Source organism: Carcharodon carcharias, chromosome 12, assembly GCF_017639515.1.
Source record: "Carcharodon carcharias isolate sCarCar2 chromosome 12, sCarCar2.pri, whole genome shotgun sequence".
Taxonomy (NCBI): Eukaryota; Metazoa; Chordata; class Chondrichthyes; order Lamniformes; family Lamnidae; genus Carcharodon; species Carcharodon carcharias.
Genome location: NC_054478.1, coordinates 127232892 through 127249775, shown reverse-complemented (window position 1 = coordinate 127249775; position 16884 = coordinate 127232892). Strand labels below are relative to the sequence as shown.

The 16884-nt window shown below is 45.6% G+C and overlaps 1 protein-coding gene across 1 annotated transcript in view; it reads left to right on the top strand.

Annotated features, from left to right (window-relative positions):
* The window catches only part of LOC121285134 (receptor tyrosine-protein kinase erbB-4-like), a 1067779-nt gene that overhangs the window by 736189 nt on the left and 314706 nt on the right, over positions 1–16884 (top strand). The window contains exon 16 of the mRNA XM_041201314.1: positions 3536–3580. Coding sequence (XP_041057248.1) covers positions 3536–3580 — 45 coding nt within the window. The remainder of the gene's footprint in view (positions 1–3535; positions 3581–16884) is intronic.

The following is a 16884-nucleotide window of genomic DNA, read 5'->3' as shown; positions in this document are numbered from 1 at the left end:
AAATATGGGAGAAGCAGGCACCCTCCTACTTTTCATTAAAAGAATTGTCTCCAATTCATTGTCTTGTGTTTCTTGCGTTCTGTTCTGTGTGCACGTTTCAACTCAGCTGACATGCAGTGTACCGAGGCTGCAATAGCCCCTGGTGGATGGAATACCAACATTACTTCTGATTTAATTACAAAAATTAATGAGCAATAGAATGAAGGAAATCACTTCTATAATTCTATTTAGTATAAATAACACATTCTGGAGTACGAACCAAGGCAGAAACACATCTCAGGGTTGAAATGTTAGTGAAGGCCTCGGTTAATGATATTAACTGAAACCTTTGGTGTCATTATCACATACCACCCTGCAGTCTTAATGTGACTATGCTGAGCTGTTGACGCACATGGTGCTTTACCTTGTCTAGTTCTGCTGCTGTTTTTCATTTTTAACTATTTCCAACTGCACCACCCTGCAGTTTCTTCATCACTGTTTTGTCTCTGTGTTTGAGTTGCTCTTTTGCTGCTCCTTATTTTGCTCTTTGCCTCTCTCTCCTTTCCCCTGCTCCAAAACCTAACGTTGTATTCTTCCACCTTGAATTACTCCTTTATTCCCATCACCTGCATACCAAAGTCAATAGCACGTGCACTAATAAATGCCCAATGAGATTTAATGTCAGTACATACAATCTTCCATAATCTCTTAGCTAAATTCAGCAAACCCCAAACATGTCCAGTCTCAGTACATGGAGATAGAAACACTAGCACTCCCAGTCTCATTAAATGGAGACCAACTCAAAGCTTTGTAGTACGGCCACATCCGAGAATGGTGATTGACGATTAAACAATGAACGGGAGTACGAGGCTTCATGATGAGCCCATCCTCAATGATGGTACCCAGTGTGTGTGTGCGCTAAAGGCAAGGCCAAATCAGAGTTTACATCGATCTTCATTCAGCCAAGTGGATGATCCATCTCAACCTGCTCCTGAGGTTTCCAGGGTCACCGATGCCAGCCTTCAGACAATTCAGTTCACTCCCTGTAATGTCAAGAAATGGCTGAGTGTACTAAAAATGGAAAAGGCTATGGACCATTAGAACATCGTGACTGTGGTGCTGGAGACTTGTGCCCTTAGGCAAGTATTCCAGAACAACTACAACACTGGCATCAACCCAGAAAGGTGAAAAATTGCCCAGGTATGACCTGAATATAAAATACTGGAAACAATTTGGCCAATTATTGCCCTATCAGCCTACTCTCACTTGTCAGCAAAGTGGTAGAAAATGTCATCAATAGTGCTACCAGAGGGCATTTACACAGCAATTTACATCAACAGTGCTATCACAGGGCATTTGCACAGCAATCACATGCTCACTGATGCTTATTTTGGTTTCAGCCAGGAACTCAAGACTCCTGATTGCTGAATTTCAGAGGTGATGTGAGAGTCACTGACGTTAACCTCAAGGCAGCATTTGGCTGAGTGGGCTGCAAGAAGTAAAATGGAAGTCAATGGGAATCGGGGGAAAATTCTCCACTAACTGGGGTTCTACCTAGCACAAAGGAAAATGGTTCTGGTTATTGGAGGCAAATCATCTCAGCCCGAGATCATTGCTACAGGGTAGTGTCCTCGGCCCGACCATCTTCATCTGCTTCATCAATGATCTTCCCCCATCATAAGGAAATTGGGTTACTCACTGACGATTGCACAGTGTTTGGTTCCATTTGTAACCCCTCAGATAATGATGCAGTTCATGCTGCATGCAGCAAGACCTGGACAACATCCCAGCTTCGGCTGATAAAGAGCAAGTAACATTCCTGTCACACAAGTGCCAGACAATGGGCAGAATTTTATGGCCCTTTCCGCCAGTGGGATTTTCCACTCCTGCAGAAGTCAATGGACTTTCAAACAGCTTGCTGCATTTTATGGCCCCACCCCCACTGCAACAGGGCCATAAAATTCCGCCTAACGTCTATTGACAGCTGAAGAGTATCCATCCATCTCCCCATGACATTCAATGGCATTTACTATTGCTGAATTGCTGTCATGATGAACAACCGCAGGGTCAACATTGACCAGAAACATAACTGGACGAGCAATATAAATACTGTGGCTACAAGAGCAAATTAGAGGCTGAATATTCTGAGGCAAATGGCCCACTTCCTAACTCCTCCAAGCTTATCCACCATTTGGAAAGCGCAAGTCAGGAGTGTGATAGAATATTCTCCACTTGCCTGGACATTAGCAGCAATGCGTACCATTTACAAGATGCATTGCAGCAACTCACCAAAGCTTCTTTGACAGCACCTCCCAAGCCCACGAACTCTACCACCCAGAAGGGCAAGAGCAGCAGATGCATGGGAACCACCACCTGAAGTTCAGCTTCAAGTCACTCACCATCCTGACTTTGAACTATATTGCCATTCGTTCACTGTTGCTGGGTCAAAATCCTGGAACTCCCGCCCTAACAGCATTGTGGACAGCAGTGGTTCAAGAAGGCGGCTTAATACCACCTTCTCAAGGGCAATTAGGGCAGGGGCAATAAATGCTGGTCTTATAAGAGAGTCTCTTATCAGAGAATTTAATAAACAAACGATCAGAAACAAATCTTTCCTATTCTCAATGCTGTGTGCAATAACTGAAATGCTCCCACTCTTGACTGCAAGGGACTGTTTTGGGTTCAGAGCCACCTAGTGGAGCAGAAATCAGATACAGGTCAATGAGGTGAAACTTGAAGATGTTCTCCAGCTGATTAAATATTAATATAAGGAATAAGCTGCAATGTGCTACAAGACAGTGACACGTTAAAGGGGTTAAACAATGTCATAAAGCTGGAAAGGCAACTTCGAGCAATTTACTGATGTTCCAAATCTGATGCATCTTTGGTATTTTCTACAACCTGTGTTACTCTTTACAATTAATACAGCTGGAACTCCCTGGGAGGGTGATTCTCTTTCTAGAAGCTTCCTTTATTTTTGCCAGTGAGAGCCTTCATGGCAGATACGATTTAAAGGTGTGTTGTCACAATTCTGTGACTTTATTTGGTGACTCGGTTTTGTTTACAGACACAGTCCAGGGAGGTAGAGAGAACCCTGTGGATATTATGACATGCCAAACTCTATCTATGTTTGAGTGAAGACAGTTCCCTGAGACTGGTTTATAAAACAGTGCTAGTTACCATTCGATTCATCAGTGGCATCCATTCTTCCTAATCACCAGCTCATTCCATACAGATTGCATTGTCATTGTCCCTGCTTTAGTCTGCTCTCAAAAAAGCTTTTAATTAAGTCTGTCATTTTTGTTAGACCTGCAAGACTAAGGGTTGGAAGGAAAAGGGGCGGGGGGCGGGAACAGGACACGTGGCTGGGAGTGTTTCCAATGCACTGGCAGGTTCCCATGAAGATGAAGTGCCATGTGGTCCAAGGCTGTAATTTAACTATTGTGACTGTGTTACTGTAACATTGTGAAGGTTGTAATTATTTTGTTAACATGACGGTTTTTTTTGTTCCTCCCCCCTCCTCTGAATAACGGACTTCAACCTTGCTGTGCTGCAGGTGCACAGGCCCACGTATTCAGGACTGCATCGAGATGATGGATAGGTACTATTGTGCGCTGTCTGCTGCATGCTGTGCTGTACGAATGTTTGCCGAAAGGGATGGTATTGTGTTGTAATTGTACCCAGGTGGACAGGCCCTACTCTCCATGACTGTGCTGCCAAATGGCTCATTCCACCTTCCCACAACATGCTAGGCAACATCCACCATATTTTCATCTCATACGCTCCCCAACCCCTTGTTTTGTGTTTCATGGGATTATTAAATGAAGTGATGAATAAATAATGAAAATTAAAGTCTTTCAGTGATGATTCCTTTTAAATCATCAAATTAACCTACTAATCACCCTGTCATAAGAATGAGATTTTGATGAGGTGTAATCAATAGGATGGACTAGGTCTCTGCCTGTTTGCTCTATTTTTACTCTATGAGCTTTCCTTTATCAATCTGGAAAGCTGCATTAATAGAATCTGAAGTGTTTCACTAATTACTTGGGTTAAGTGCTCGGGCCTGGCCTATTGGCCTCAACTTTGCGAGTTGCTTACACGCGTCTGGTTAAATGAAAACAGGGGATCTGATATTTACTGGGTGACATTTCTGCTGGGGAGAGTGAACAAGATCCTTGGCAATCAGAGTTTGCTTTAATTACCTGTGCTGCTCTCCAGTTTCTCGCCCAGCTTGCTGACCTTTTCCTCTCTCCTTTCCATGCAAATTCCACGATTGAATTAACACTTGTGTCATTGCAAGGGAATTAAAGCATCTGAGACAGATTCAAGACTGCCTTAATATGCACTGGGTCAACAGTCCTACGGTGATAAATGGAGAACAGATATGAGCGATTGCTCTGCACACTCGCAATTCTGCTGAAGATAGGATTTCTCTGACACTGATGTAGTTCTGACAAAGACAATAGATTCTAATTCAGCTTAACAGCTTTCCTTGTGCTGAATACATTTGGGAAAGATTAAGATCCCAATTCCTACCTTGTATAACGTGCAACCTGGAACTTTCTTCACAGATGCTGAGGAGGCCTTTGTTGGCATTGTTTAAAAAGTTTGTGCTATATTTTGCAATACAGATCCCCCTCCCCCACCCATGATACAAACGGATCTGTCATGTGGCCCGGCACACTGTCTGCTCATACATCACAATCAGTGTTAATAAATTTGCAGCTACATGATGCTGTTTCTACTGTTCTAACACAGTAAGAACACTAAACAAATTAATCTTAATATAAACATATTTGTTAAAACTGACAATTAGTTGCAAAGAAATAATTCATTTTTGGGATTCTCTCTGGCTTGAATTGTTTTCTTTGGTTTAAAACATCCTCAGAATTGCTCTGTTTATTGCCTCACGACTCACTGTTGGCCCCTATTATTCTAAACTTCTTTTATTTTGACTCATTTGTATATATAAAGAAGGATTTTGTTCAATCCTCCTTCACCATCTGTGATCTTTCCCTCCCTCTTTTCTGCCCAAATGAAAGCAAATTCTCAGTGGTGAACTTTTCTACAACTGCCTTCAGTTGTTAGTGATCATGAGAGGTTTTGATCCAGTAAACAAGGAGAGACATTCCACTGGCAGTGGGGTCGGTAACCAGAGGATTTAAGGTAACTAGCAAAAGAATTATGAGGAGATCTCTCCCCGAGGAGAAATTTCATACACGGTTTTTATGATCTGGAATGCACTACCTGAAAGGGTAGAGAAAGCAGATTCAGTAATAACTTTCAAAAGGGAATTGGATATATATTTGAAAAGGAAACATTTGCAGAGCTATAGGAAAAGAGCAAGGGCGTGGGACTAATTGGATAGCTCTTTCAAAGAGCCGGCACAGGCACAGTGGGTCAAAAGGGCCTGTTTCTGCACTGCATCATTCTATGACTAACTACTATGTTATGGAATCATACAATCATAGAATGGTTACAGCACAGAAGGAAGCCATTTGGCCCATCATGTCTATGCTGGCTCTCAGAGGGAGTTTGGCAACATAATAAAAATCATTCATATCAGAAGTAACTCATTGTATGTAATGTGCAATGAGACATTTCTGAAAGAAGCAATGAGTTGCTCTATAAATGCCAATCTCTTTTCTTGGGCAGGAACAGACTTGTACAGACAGACTTCTCACCTTTCAATCAAAAGCGCAAGATTTCAGTGCTATGCTCTGTGTTCTCACAGAAGTTAATGGAGAACTTGCAGAGGGCAGATCTGTGTCAATGTCTCTTTAAGCCAAGTTTCTGACCCATGTCCCTGTTATGATCTCCGTAAAGACTGATAACTTTCTAAACAAATTTGAAATTCTAGTTAATAGCTGAAAGTTTGACACACGATTTCACATTTTAAAACTTTTACTGTAACAAAAGACTAAAAGCACTCTTGGCCAGGGTGACCAAGTGTTCTGTATTGGAGGCGATTATCCTGTGTCCTGGGATAAGTGTTGCCAAGACATTGTTTGTCCTGCATCTTTGATCCCTAATTTTCGTGCGTGCACAGCACGCAGCCCATGGTGGCCCCCCCCCCCTCCCTCACAGGTTCGTCACCCCCACTCCACCACCCAACCCCACCTCCCCTCTTGTTCCCACAGTTCACCAACACCACCCCTCCTACCTCCCAGGCAGTATAGTCTCCATGGCAAAGTGTCCTTATTTATTTCCCTGAGAGTTGGTACCCCATTATTAAATGCTGGCTAAACACTATCTTTGTAAGCAACTTATATTTTAAACCTCAAAATAGAATATTTTCCCATACAACTGGAAACACACTCCACAGATCTACTTTACACTGTAATGGAACCAGTACAAGGTAACTCTTAGCTCCTGAGGATTTACTTCTGTTCTTTTCTTTTCTCAGCCTGGGAACTTATATTCCTGGAACTGTCTTTCACTGCTAGGGTCTTCATTAGAGATTTTACCTTTAGCATAGCATGGGTGAATCTGCCAATCTTGTTTTGACTCCTTATAAACTCAGTCTTTCCAAACCAAATGTGAGCTCTCAATTGCATTCTTGCATGGTGAACCATAGAGACTTCTGGCTTCTAACTACTCTAGCTGCTCACTCTCAGACTGCCTGTTTATGTGAGTTTTCAGGGATATCTTAGAAACCCTTCCCCTCTCAAAGTCTACGTTCGTGGCAATATGAATTATATGAGCCTTGTATCCAGGTATAAATGCTGATTCGCTATCCTTGAGAGCCCAACTCTCTTTTACTTTGAAAGTAAACGGACTGTTTAAAGCACAACCCAACATTCTCAACACTTTTCTGGGACTTTGGAGACCCACGGCCTATCCGCTGTTAGCATACAGGCTACTGCCATTGTCTCCAACACCTTGCACCTTTTCCCTAGTAAAACAATAAGGGTCATCTTTAATCTCTAACAATCAACCCACCCAGGCTTGCTCTCAGACTGACTTCAGAACAGGACACATCCCCCTAATCATTTTACCTTAAAATAAAGACACAGTCCCAAAGCATAACAACCTTATAAACCTCACAACTGTAACATCCTGGGCATGGGTTTGCCCATCCTATCTCCCAACTATTGCAGCATTCAAATGTATCCCTCACTCTGATCTAGGGTTGAACTCGAGGTGAATGTATTTACATGGGCCGGGATTTTCCCCTTGTTGCACTAAGTGCAGCAGCAGGTATGAAACAAAGCACTCTATCCGCCGGCCTCAATGGCGGATTTTCACACCATATTGTCCGCTTCCCACCTCATTAAATACGCATGCACGGGAAACATGCTGGATAGCTGACGGGTGGCCTCTGATTTGGCTGCCCTGCTGTCAGTTCGCCGTTTCCTCACTCAAGGCGCTATATTTAAACGGCACCCGTGCATAGCTTTTTTATTGTCAGCAGCCCATGACTGCTCGACAGAAGACATGGCTCCCAAAGGGAAAAATATAGCTGCTCCAAAATTCAGTGATGCCTCCCTGGAACATCTGCTGGATGCAGTCGAGTCCTGCTGCGATGCCCACTACCCCCGTGATGGCTGGAGGAGGTCCACTGACCTTACCACTCTGGCTTGGGGGGGCGGTGGCAGCGGTGGGCAGTGCCAACACAGCACAGAAGCGGTCAGCCACCCATTGCAGAAAGGGGATAAATGATCTTGTCCGTGCCACCAGGGTAATTCAACCATCTGAATAGTCTCAACTCACACATTCACCAGCCCATCACACATTCACTGGTATCTCACACACTGCCAGCTCAAGGGACATCACCACTCACTCTCTCACACACACCCTCACATTTCTATTTGATTCCATTTCCTCTGCAGTTTCCATCATCCTCCCGTCCATGGCAGCACTCACTACCCACACCTGGTAGGCATCCTTATCATTTGCCCTGGCAAGTGTCCTTTTTACACTCTCCATCTGCCTTTACGCAGGACAAGCTCACACACAATTGGAGGGAGAGGACTCAAACTTGGCGGGGGGGGGGTGCGTGTAGACTGGCCGAAATCAAGGTCCTCACTCCCATTGAGAATCGAGCCATTGAGCTGATCAGATAGGACATGGACAGTGCCTGCACCGACAGTGAGGTGGACAGCGCACACTCAGGTGAGGATCCTGCACCAGCTCATCCCTCAGACAACCATACAGTGAGTGTCTTGTCCTGTTTTAGAGTCACATGCCATGCACTAATTATCTTTCCTTTCTTTCATAGCCACCTCTGAAAAGCAACTAAGGGCATCCACAAGCCAGGCCCTCAGCTCCAGCCCTGACGACATCTCGGATGAGGTACCAAAGGAAAGCACCATTGAAGACCTTTCACAGCGCTCACTCACACCCCCCCCACCTGCAAGTGACACACACCTCAGTGGGACCTAGTTCTACAGCAGGCTTGGAGTCACAATCTGGTGAGCACAGCGCAGAATCTGGTCCACAACAGGCGGAGGCAGGTACATCTGAGGTTGCCGGCACTCAGAGGATTGCTGGAGGCCAGGATTCTTCTGATTCCAAATCTGATGATGAGCCTCCAGACTTGGTACTAAATCAGTTGATGGAGCAGCAGCGACAATCATCAGGAAGGGACGTCAGCTTCATACCTCACATTGCAACGCAGGATGGAGGAGTCCATCCGCCTACAATCTGAGGTGATAGCGCTGGCATGCCAATGCACTGAGGCCAACACTGGTAGGATGGCAGCTGTCATGGAGACCTTGGTCCAAGATATTGGTCCTGCACTGCTGCAGGAGCTGCACTCCATTGCTCTAGTCCTTGGTAGCATCCATCAATGGCTACACGAGAGTGGGATGGGGCATCTTGATGTCACTCCAGCTGCCCCTTCTGCTCAAAGAGTCAGTCAGGGGCCCTTTGGCACCCACAGGGAGGAGGACAAGCAGATGGACACCCTGGGGCTATCCACCAAGGAGACTCTGGGACTGTCTGGCTGATCTCAACCCCTCTTCCTGTGACCCCATCACGTCCACCTCCACAGGCCGAGGAGGGTGCACCTCCCTCACAGCAAGACAGCCAAAGCAGGCTGGGGCCCTGTTGGTCTCGGCCCTCTGGAGGATGCTAGCTAAGGACTCTAAAACAGGACAAGACACTCACTGTATGGTTGTCTGAGGGATGAGCTGGTGCAGGATCCTCACCTGAGTGTGCGCTGTCCACCTCATTGTCGGTGCAGGCACTGTCCATGTCCTATCTGACCAGCTCAATGGCTTGATTCTCAATGGGAGTGAGGACCTTGATTTTGGCCACTCCACCCCCCCCCCACCCCCCCCAGTTGGAGTCCTCTCCCTCCAATTGTGTGTGAGCTTGTCCTGCGTAAAGGCAGATGGAGAGTGTAAATGATAAGGATGCCTCTTTAAGATCCCTAAGGTGTGCCCCACCAATGTTCGGCTAGCAGCATGAGCCTTGTTGTAACTGCTCTCTGCAGGAGTCTTAGGCAGCTGCATGGGCAACATCAGCCACGTCCTTTGCAGATACGCTTTGTCACCGAGGAGCCACCATGGATCCTGTATGGTCCCTCGAAAATGTCCAGAATCTGCAGATGCTTCCTGGGAATCTGGCACAAACCTGCATGATAAATTTCTCATGGTCGCAGACAATCTACGCATGGAGTGAGTGGTAGCTTTTCCAGCTTATGATTTGCAGTACCTGTTATGAGGGAGCTTTTATAGCGTCTTGAGTGCAGTCAATGGCACCCTGCACCTGTGGGAATCCGGAAGTCTCAACAAAGCCCAGTGCATTGGCTTCCTGGATTGCTTGACCTCTGTTGAAGTTGACATAGTTGTGGGCCTTGGCAAAAAGGGTGTCTGTGAGCTGTTGTATACATTTGTACGTGGATGCTTGAGAGATCCCACAAAGGACCCCTGGAAGGAGCCACCGACGTAGGTGTTTGGAGTGGCCATTACTGTCACAGCCACTGACAATGGTTGCCCTCCCAGTCCCCATGAGCTGATTCCTAGAGAATGTGGCAAATATGAGTCACCAGATCCCTGGACATATAGAACTGTTGGCGACACTGGTTTTTGCTCATCTGCAGATAAGACATACGAGGTCCGTACACCCTCAGTCTTGTGAGCCACCTATGCATGAGGTTTCTGTGAGTCTCATTCTCTGTGTCCAGACGGGCCCTGCTGGCCCTTTGTCTTGAGGGTTTTGCTCCTCCCTCTGGTGAACCAGGCACCTCCATCACAATCTTCTCCTTATTCTCTCTGCCTGTGTGCAATTGTGCAGGCAGCAATAAATCCAAGCTCCATCTTCCAGATGGTCTCCTCTTTGCAGTATCAATGAGAAACAGACAACAGTCAGCATTAGTCTCCAAAGGTCTTTCTGTCAATGACTCGTCAATGAATGTGGTTTTAAGGGCTTTGTTCCCGAATCAGCAACTACTCGCCCCTGAAATGATGGCCAGTGTGGGGTGCGTTTCATAGTGCTCCCCCCACCTCCTGTACGTGACTGACTGCTATGACATTGCTGTAGCCAGGTGCTTGAATGTGCTGCTTTCAGTCCAGGCACTGGGATCCTCATTCACTTCACTCAGAGACTGCACTTTTTGGAATAAATATGAGAGTAAATGTTTACTCAGGAAATGAGATTATTTGAGGGGGGCCTGAGGCTTCTCTTCTGTGAACCATCCAGCGCCACAATTCTAACAGGCTTTTGAGACTTGTCCACTCACCCAGTTGCTCTAGAGTGAGTTATTGCTCTGGGGAATTTCCATGCTGTGAAAAAGGGGTTAAAACAAGGAGATTGATTAGTGCCACATTGCTGGATTAGTCTTGCATAAATGTGTGTCATTGCTTCACTTTGCTGATTCCCTGCATTGTCATTGAAAGGCTCCTAACATGTCTCAGCTCTGCATCTCTCCTCATTTGGGAATGCACAGTTCATTTGGGTGCCCCTTTACTTGGTCTCCCCTGAGTGCATGCACCTGCCCTCCAATCTGCCTGCAGAGCCCTCACTAGTAGTGCTTCTCCTCATTTTAATTTTGTACTGCGTCATCACTGCAAATTGGAAGATGGTGGTGCAGAACTCTCACTACCAGACCAGCTTGGACCCTCCCTGTCTGAGTATGGAAACCCCTTCCATCGTCTCGGAGGAGCTTAATGTTCAGGTTTCCCTCCCTCACAGACTCTCAATCCTCTTCCTGTATTCCTTGATCCCATCATGATTTAGGTTCATATCCATTTGTTAGCCCTTGAACATTTTGAAGTGGATGTGCCTATGCCCCATTTGGACCTCATCCTTCCCTATCTTGAGGCCACTTACACAGTTAACCATACCCCAAACCCCCACACCCTTGGATACGCCCACAATGCCCTTACCCCATCTGTAGGCAGCAGATACCTCCCCTGACTGTGCCAGCTGCAGCCCATTATGATTCCAGAAACCCCCATTGACTGAGGCGTGTGATGTTATGACCACGCCCTGCGCATAACATGCTAGCACAACTGGCCTGACATGCCCTCCCCCTCCCTGGACTGGGACAAGGAGAGCCTTTGTAAGCTCAACAATGTAAACTGAAGTGCTTCTTCACTCAGCGATCCTCCCATTCTGGCCCCAAGTGGCGTATGTCCTTCTGCAACATTCTCTCTCCCCATCCTGGCACTGAGGACACTAATCCCGCATCCTCCACCCGGTCATGTGCCTGAGTGCAACCTTCCCCACTCGTAACCCCCAGTACAGCCCTAGCCTTGCAGCCCCTTCCCATGACTCAGGCCAGTCCTCCCTTCCCCACTGCAGCCCTGGCCCTGCAGCCCCTTAAAAGCCACCCCGCCTTATTGCTTGTCTGGTAGGAGGAGTCTTGCCTGTGACACCACTCTGAAAGTGTTGTGATGCCATGAAGCCTGGTGCTGATTACCGTAAGTGCTGCGTGGGTGATGCAAGGTAGGCAAACAAACCTAGAAGTCATGAGCGATGTGCAGGTTGCTTATATACCATTGTGAAACAAGTCATTCTAATTGCACGCTGACATGCCCTGATGATCCAGCATGGGGGATGATTCCGGCATGGAGTCCTTATAATGCGATGCAAATATATTGAAATGATGTTCCTGACATGCCGTGGCGAGAAACACACCCTGCCATTGACGGCTGGAGCATATAGCCGCAAACTGCTTTTATGACAACATAAAACTGATTTTTAGCCTTCTCGCAATATTTTCCAACCCTGCACGACATGTCACTCACCGTGAACAGGAATGGAAAATCCCGGCCATGATAACTTGCCTACAATCCCTGCTTCCAAAATCAAGCCATTGGTTGCCTGACATGTCCATCTTGCACCAACATTCAGTTGGAAATGAACAGACTCAACAATACACAATTGGTTGATTCTTGATTAAAGAGCCAAGCTATCCTTTTTCATATACCGGTGTGTTTTTACAACTAATAAAAACTAACGTTCAAAGAACATGAACAAAATACATGATACATAATTAATTTTTAAATTCCCCTATCCTTTTACTTTTCCCCTGGGTTTTTCTTAGCAACGACCTGGACAATAATCTTCAATTCCTGAAAACTCCAAGGAAAACCAAGAGAATTGGCACCACTATTCCGTCGGCTGCTGGCAATTTAGTTACCCTGCGTAAATGCTCTTTTAATTAAACCAATAGTAAAAAAGGGACAAATCAACAAATTCACATAAGGTCAACTGAACAAATAAACGGGGCAGCTTCTTAAAGGGAAACTGCAACAAAGAGACAAAACACAAAGGAAACTTACAAAGATCAAACCAAAATGTGATTTTCGGAGTCAATAATGCACCCGAGTCCCAGTGGTGCCCAGTGGTCACAGAAGGCCTCGATTGTACCGCTTGCTTCATCTCCAAGGGCACCGTGCCATGAACATAGCCATGGAAGAGGGGGAGACAGTCAGTCGGACGACCCCCTTGACCACCTGCTGCCTGGACCTGTTAATGGTCACTTTGGCCAGGTCCAGGAACAGGCTTACGAGGAGGTCCTCCTCCCTCCCTCTTCCTATCCACACCGGGTGTGCATATAAGTGGACATCTGGATGAAGGTGCTTCTTGCATTGTGTTTCATTTCCTCAGTGTCGAGCTTCAACCATAAACAGTGTCCACCTGGAGAAGGGCGATGGACACTTCATGAACTGAACTCCAATTATTCCAGGAGAGGAGAGAGGAATTGGAAAGATGTTCATAATTACCCAAATAATGAACTAGTTACAAGTGTGTCTCTGTGACAAGCATAGAAATGCACACAGCTTACCAGATTAATCGTAAACCTCCTTAGTGGAGGCTCATTAAAACATCAAATATTTGTCACAGTAATTGCAGCTCTGCGCCAGGAAATATGACATGGTAATGTGCACTGTCATTTAGCGTTGCTGTGAAATCGGTGATAACAGGCATTCTATTGGAGAATTCCAACTGTTAGAAACAAGCTGACTAGACAGCACCATTATTGAGGCTTTTGACTGATTTCACACTCAATGGGCCAGTCCATCAGTGCTTAATCCTGCTTAATAGGTCATTGCAATTGAGGCTGTGGATATGCCAGTCTATTAATGATTCTCTGTCCAGACAGGCCAGTCTATCAATGATCTTCTGTCCAGACAGGCCAGCCTATTAATGATCCTCTGTCCAGACAAGCCAGTCAATTAATGATCCTCCTTCCAGACAGGCCAGTCTATTGAAGATCCTTGCTCCAGACAGGGCAGTCTACTAATGATTCTCTGTCCAGACATGCCAGTCTATTAATGGTACACTGTCCAGACAGGCCAGTCTGTTAAAGATCTTCTGTCCAAATAGGCAAGTCTAGAGAAGACTGAAGGGCAACCTGATCGAGGCGTACAAGATTATGAGGGGCATGGACAGGTTGGATAGGAAGCAGCTGTTCTGCTTAGTTGAAGGGTCAGTCACGAGGGGACATAAGTTCAAGGTGAGGGCAGGAGGTCTAGGGGGGATGTGAGGAAAAACATTTTTACCCAGAGGGTGGTGACAGTCTGGAATGCACTGCCTGGGAGGGTGGTGGAGGCGGGTTGCCTCACATCCTTTACAAAGTACCTGGATGAGCACTTGGCACGTCATAACACTCGAAACTATGGGCCAAATGCTGCTAAATGGGATTAGGTAGGTAGGTCAGGTGTTTCTCACATGTCAGTACAGACTCGATGGGCCGAAGGGCCTCTTCTGCACCATGATTCTGTGATTTTATTAATGATATGCTGTTCAGACAGGCCAGTCTGTTAAAGATCGTCTGTCCAGGCAGGCAAGTCTATTAATGATACTTTGTCCAGACAGGCCAGTCTATTAATGATCCTCTGTCTAGACAGGCCAGTCTATTAATGATCCTTCTCCCAGACAGGCCAATATATTAATGATCTTCCTTCCAGACGGGCCAGTCTATTAATGATCCTCGCTCCAGACAGACCAGTCTATCAATGATTCTCTGTCCAGACAGACCAGTCTATCAATGATCCTCTGTCCAGACATGCTAGTCTATTAATGATACTCTATCCAGACAGGCCAATCTACTAACGATCCTCCTTGCAGGCAGGCCAGCCTATTAATGATAAAAGCAAAATACTGCGAATGCTGGAAATCTGAAACAAAAACAAAAATTGCTGGAAAAACTCAGCAGGTCTGACAGCATCTATGGAGGGAAAGACAGAGTTAATGTTTCGAGTCCGTATGACTCTTCTTCGGATCTGAAGAGAAGTAAAGATGCGGTGAAATATATACTGTTAAAGAGGGTGGGACAGGTGAAGCTGGATTCAAGGCCAGTGATTGGTGGAGGCAAAGGAGAGATTGCAAAAGATCTCATAAACAAAAGGTCAAAGGGGTGTTGATGGTGGTGATACTGGCTTAAGGAGGTACTAATGGTGACGTAATAGGGACCGTTCCCTTTGGGAAACGCAGGTCCACTCCTCCATCACCCCCTACACCTCAACCCCCTCCCATGCAATCGCAGAAGGTGCAACACTTGCCCCTTTACTTCCCCCCTCCTCACCGCCCAAGGGCCCAAACGCTCCTTTCAAGTGAAGCAGCATTTCACTTGCACTTCCCTCAATTTAGTCTACTGCATTCGCTGCTCCCAATGCGGTTTCCTCTACATTGGAAAGACCAAACGTAGACTGGGTGACCACTTTGCAGAACACCTTTGGTCTGTCCGCAAGCATGACCCAGACCTCCCTGTCACTTGCCATTTCAACACACCACCCTGCTCTCATACCCACATGTCCGTCCTTGGCCTGCTACAATGGTCCAGTGAAGCTCAACGCAAACTGGAGGAACAGCACCTCATCTTCCGATTAGGCACTTTACAGACTTCTGGACTTAACATTGAGTTCAACAACATCAGGTCATGAACTCTCTCCTCCATCCTCAACCCTTTTTTTGATCCCCATTTTTCAGTATTTTTAAAATTTTCATGTATATATATTTTCCCCAGCTATTCCTGTTATTATTTTTAAAATTTATTTCCATTCATTGTTTTATCCCCACATTTTAGCCTATTTCGATCTTTTTTTTCCCACAGCGTCCCCTCCTCCCACCCCCCACCCCCAGGGCCATCTGTCAGTTGCTCATTCTGCATTTTACTCCTATTGTCACCATTAGTACCTCCTTTAGCCAGTATCACCATCATCAACACCCCTTTGACCTTTTGTTTATGACATCTTTTGCAATCTCTCCTTTACCTCCACCTACCTCTGGCCTTCTGTCCACTTCACCTGTCCCACCCCCCTTAAACAGTATAAATTTCAGCACATATTTCTACTTCTCTTTAGTTCTGAAGAGGAGTCATATGGACTCGAAATGTTAACTCTGTTTCTCTCTCCACAGATGCTGTCAGACCTGCTGAGTTTTCCCAGCAATTTTTGTTTTTGTTTCAGCCTACTAATGGTCCTCCCTCCAGACAGACCAGTCTATTAATGATCCTCCCACCAGACAGGCCGGTCTAATACTGATCCTCCCTTCAGACAGGCCAGTCTATTGATGATCCTCACTCCACACAGGCCAGTCTATTATTGATCCTTCCACCAGGCAGGCCAGTCTATTAATGATCCTCACCCCACACAGGCCAGTCTATTAATGATCCTCCATCCTGGAAGGCCAGTCTATTAATGATCCTCCCTTGAGAGCAATACTTCTAATCCATTTTTTGTGTACTAGCTAGATGTGGTTTCTGACCTCGCCTGCGTAACCATAAACGATGAGATGAATTTTAATAACTGAAGAAATAGTATAATGTGAAGTAGCAAAATGTAGGGAAGAATGCGTGAAAATGCCATTATACGTTGTTTACCAGTACTTTTTAACAGTGGTTAGCGTAATAAATTTAAAAAATGGAATATCTATGATGCTGCATCAACTCTTAACTGTCATCCTTACCCCTCCCCTCAGTCTCTCACAGCCCACTCACCTTCTGCCTTGACTAGAAATGCAGCAATCTGCTTCCTGACTCATCTGCCTGTCAATTTCTACATCAGAATTAGAAATTAGGAACACTTGTCATTTCCTTGCCCTCCTTTGTGAAAACATTGTAAAGGAAGGAGTGTGGATGGAAAGGAAATTTTATTCAGTTTGTCAATTCACATATTTAGAATTGCAAAGAAAAATATTAATTTGATCTTTGTTTCTAATCTAATTTATTAAACTTCTCTTTGTGAATTGTCAACGCCCCACTTGTAGTAGGTAGGTGCCTTTGATCGTTGCTTCCTCTGTTGTTATTCTTGTTGTCTGAGTTTAGATGCTTTCCTTTTTGCCCCCTCTGGTAATAAAATTGGATTACAATGATGGATATTTCTAATTAAAAACAGAATCTGATGAGCTTGACTTTGTGAGCGAGTGGGATTTGCATGACTGGAGGTGGTGCATTCCTTCACAGCACTATCTCACACCAGCCCTGTTTCATCTACCTAATCCAGA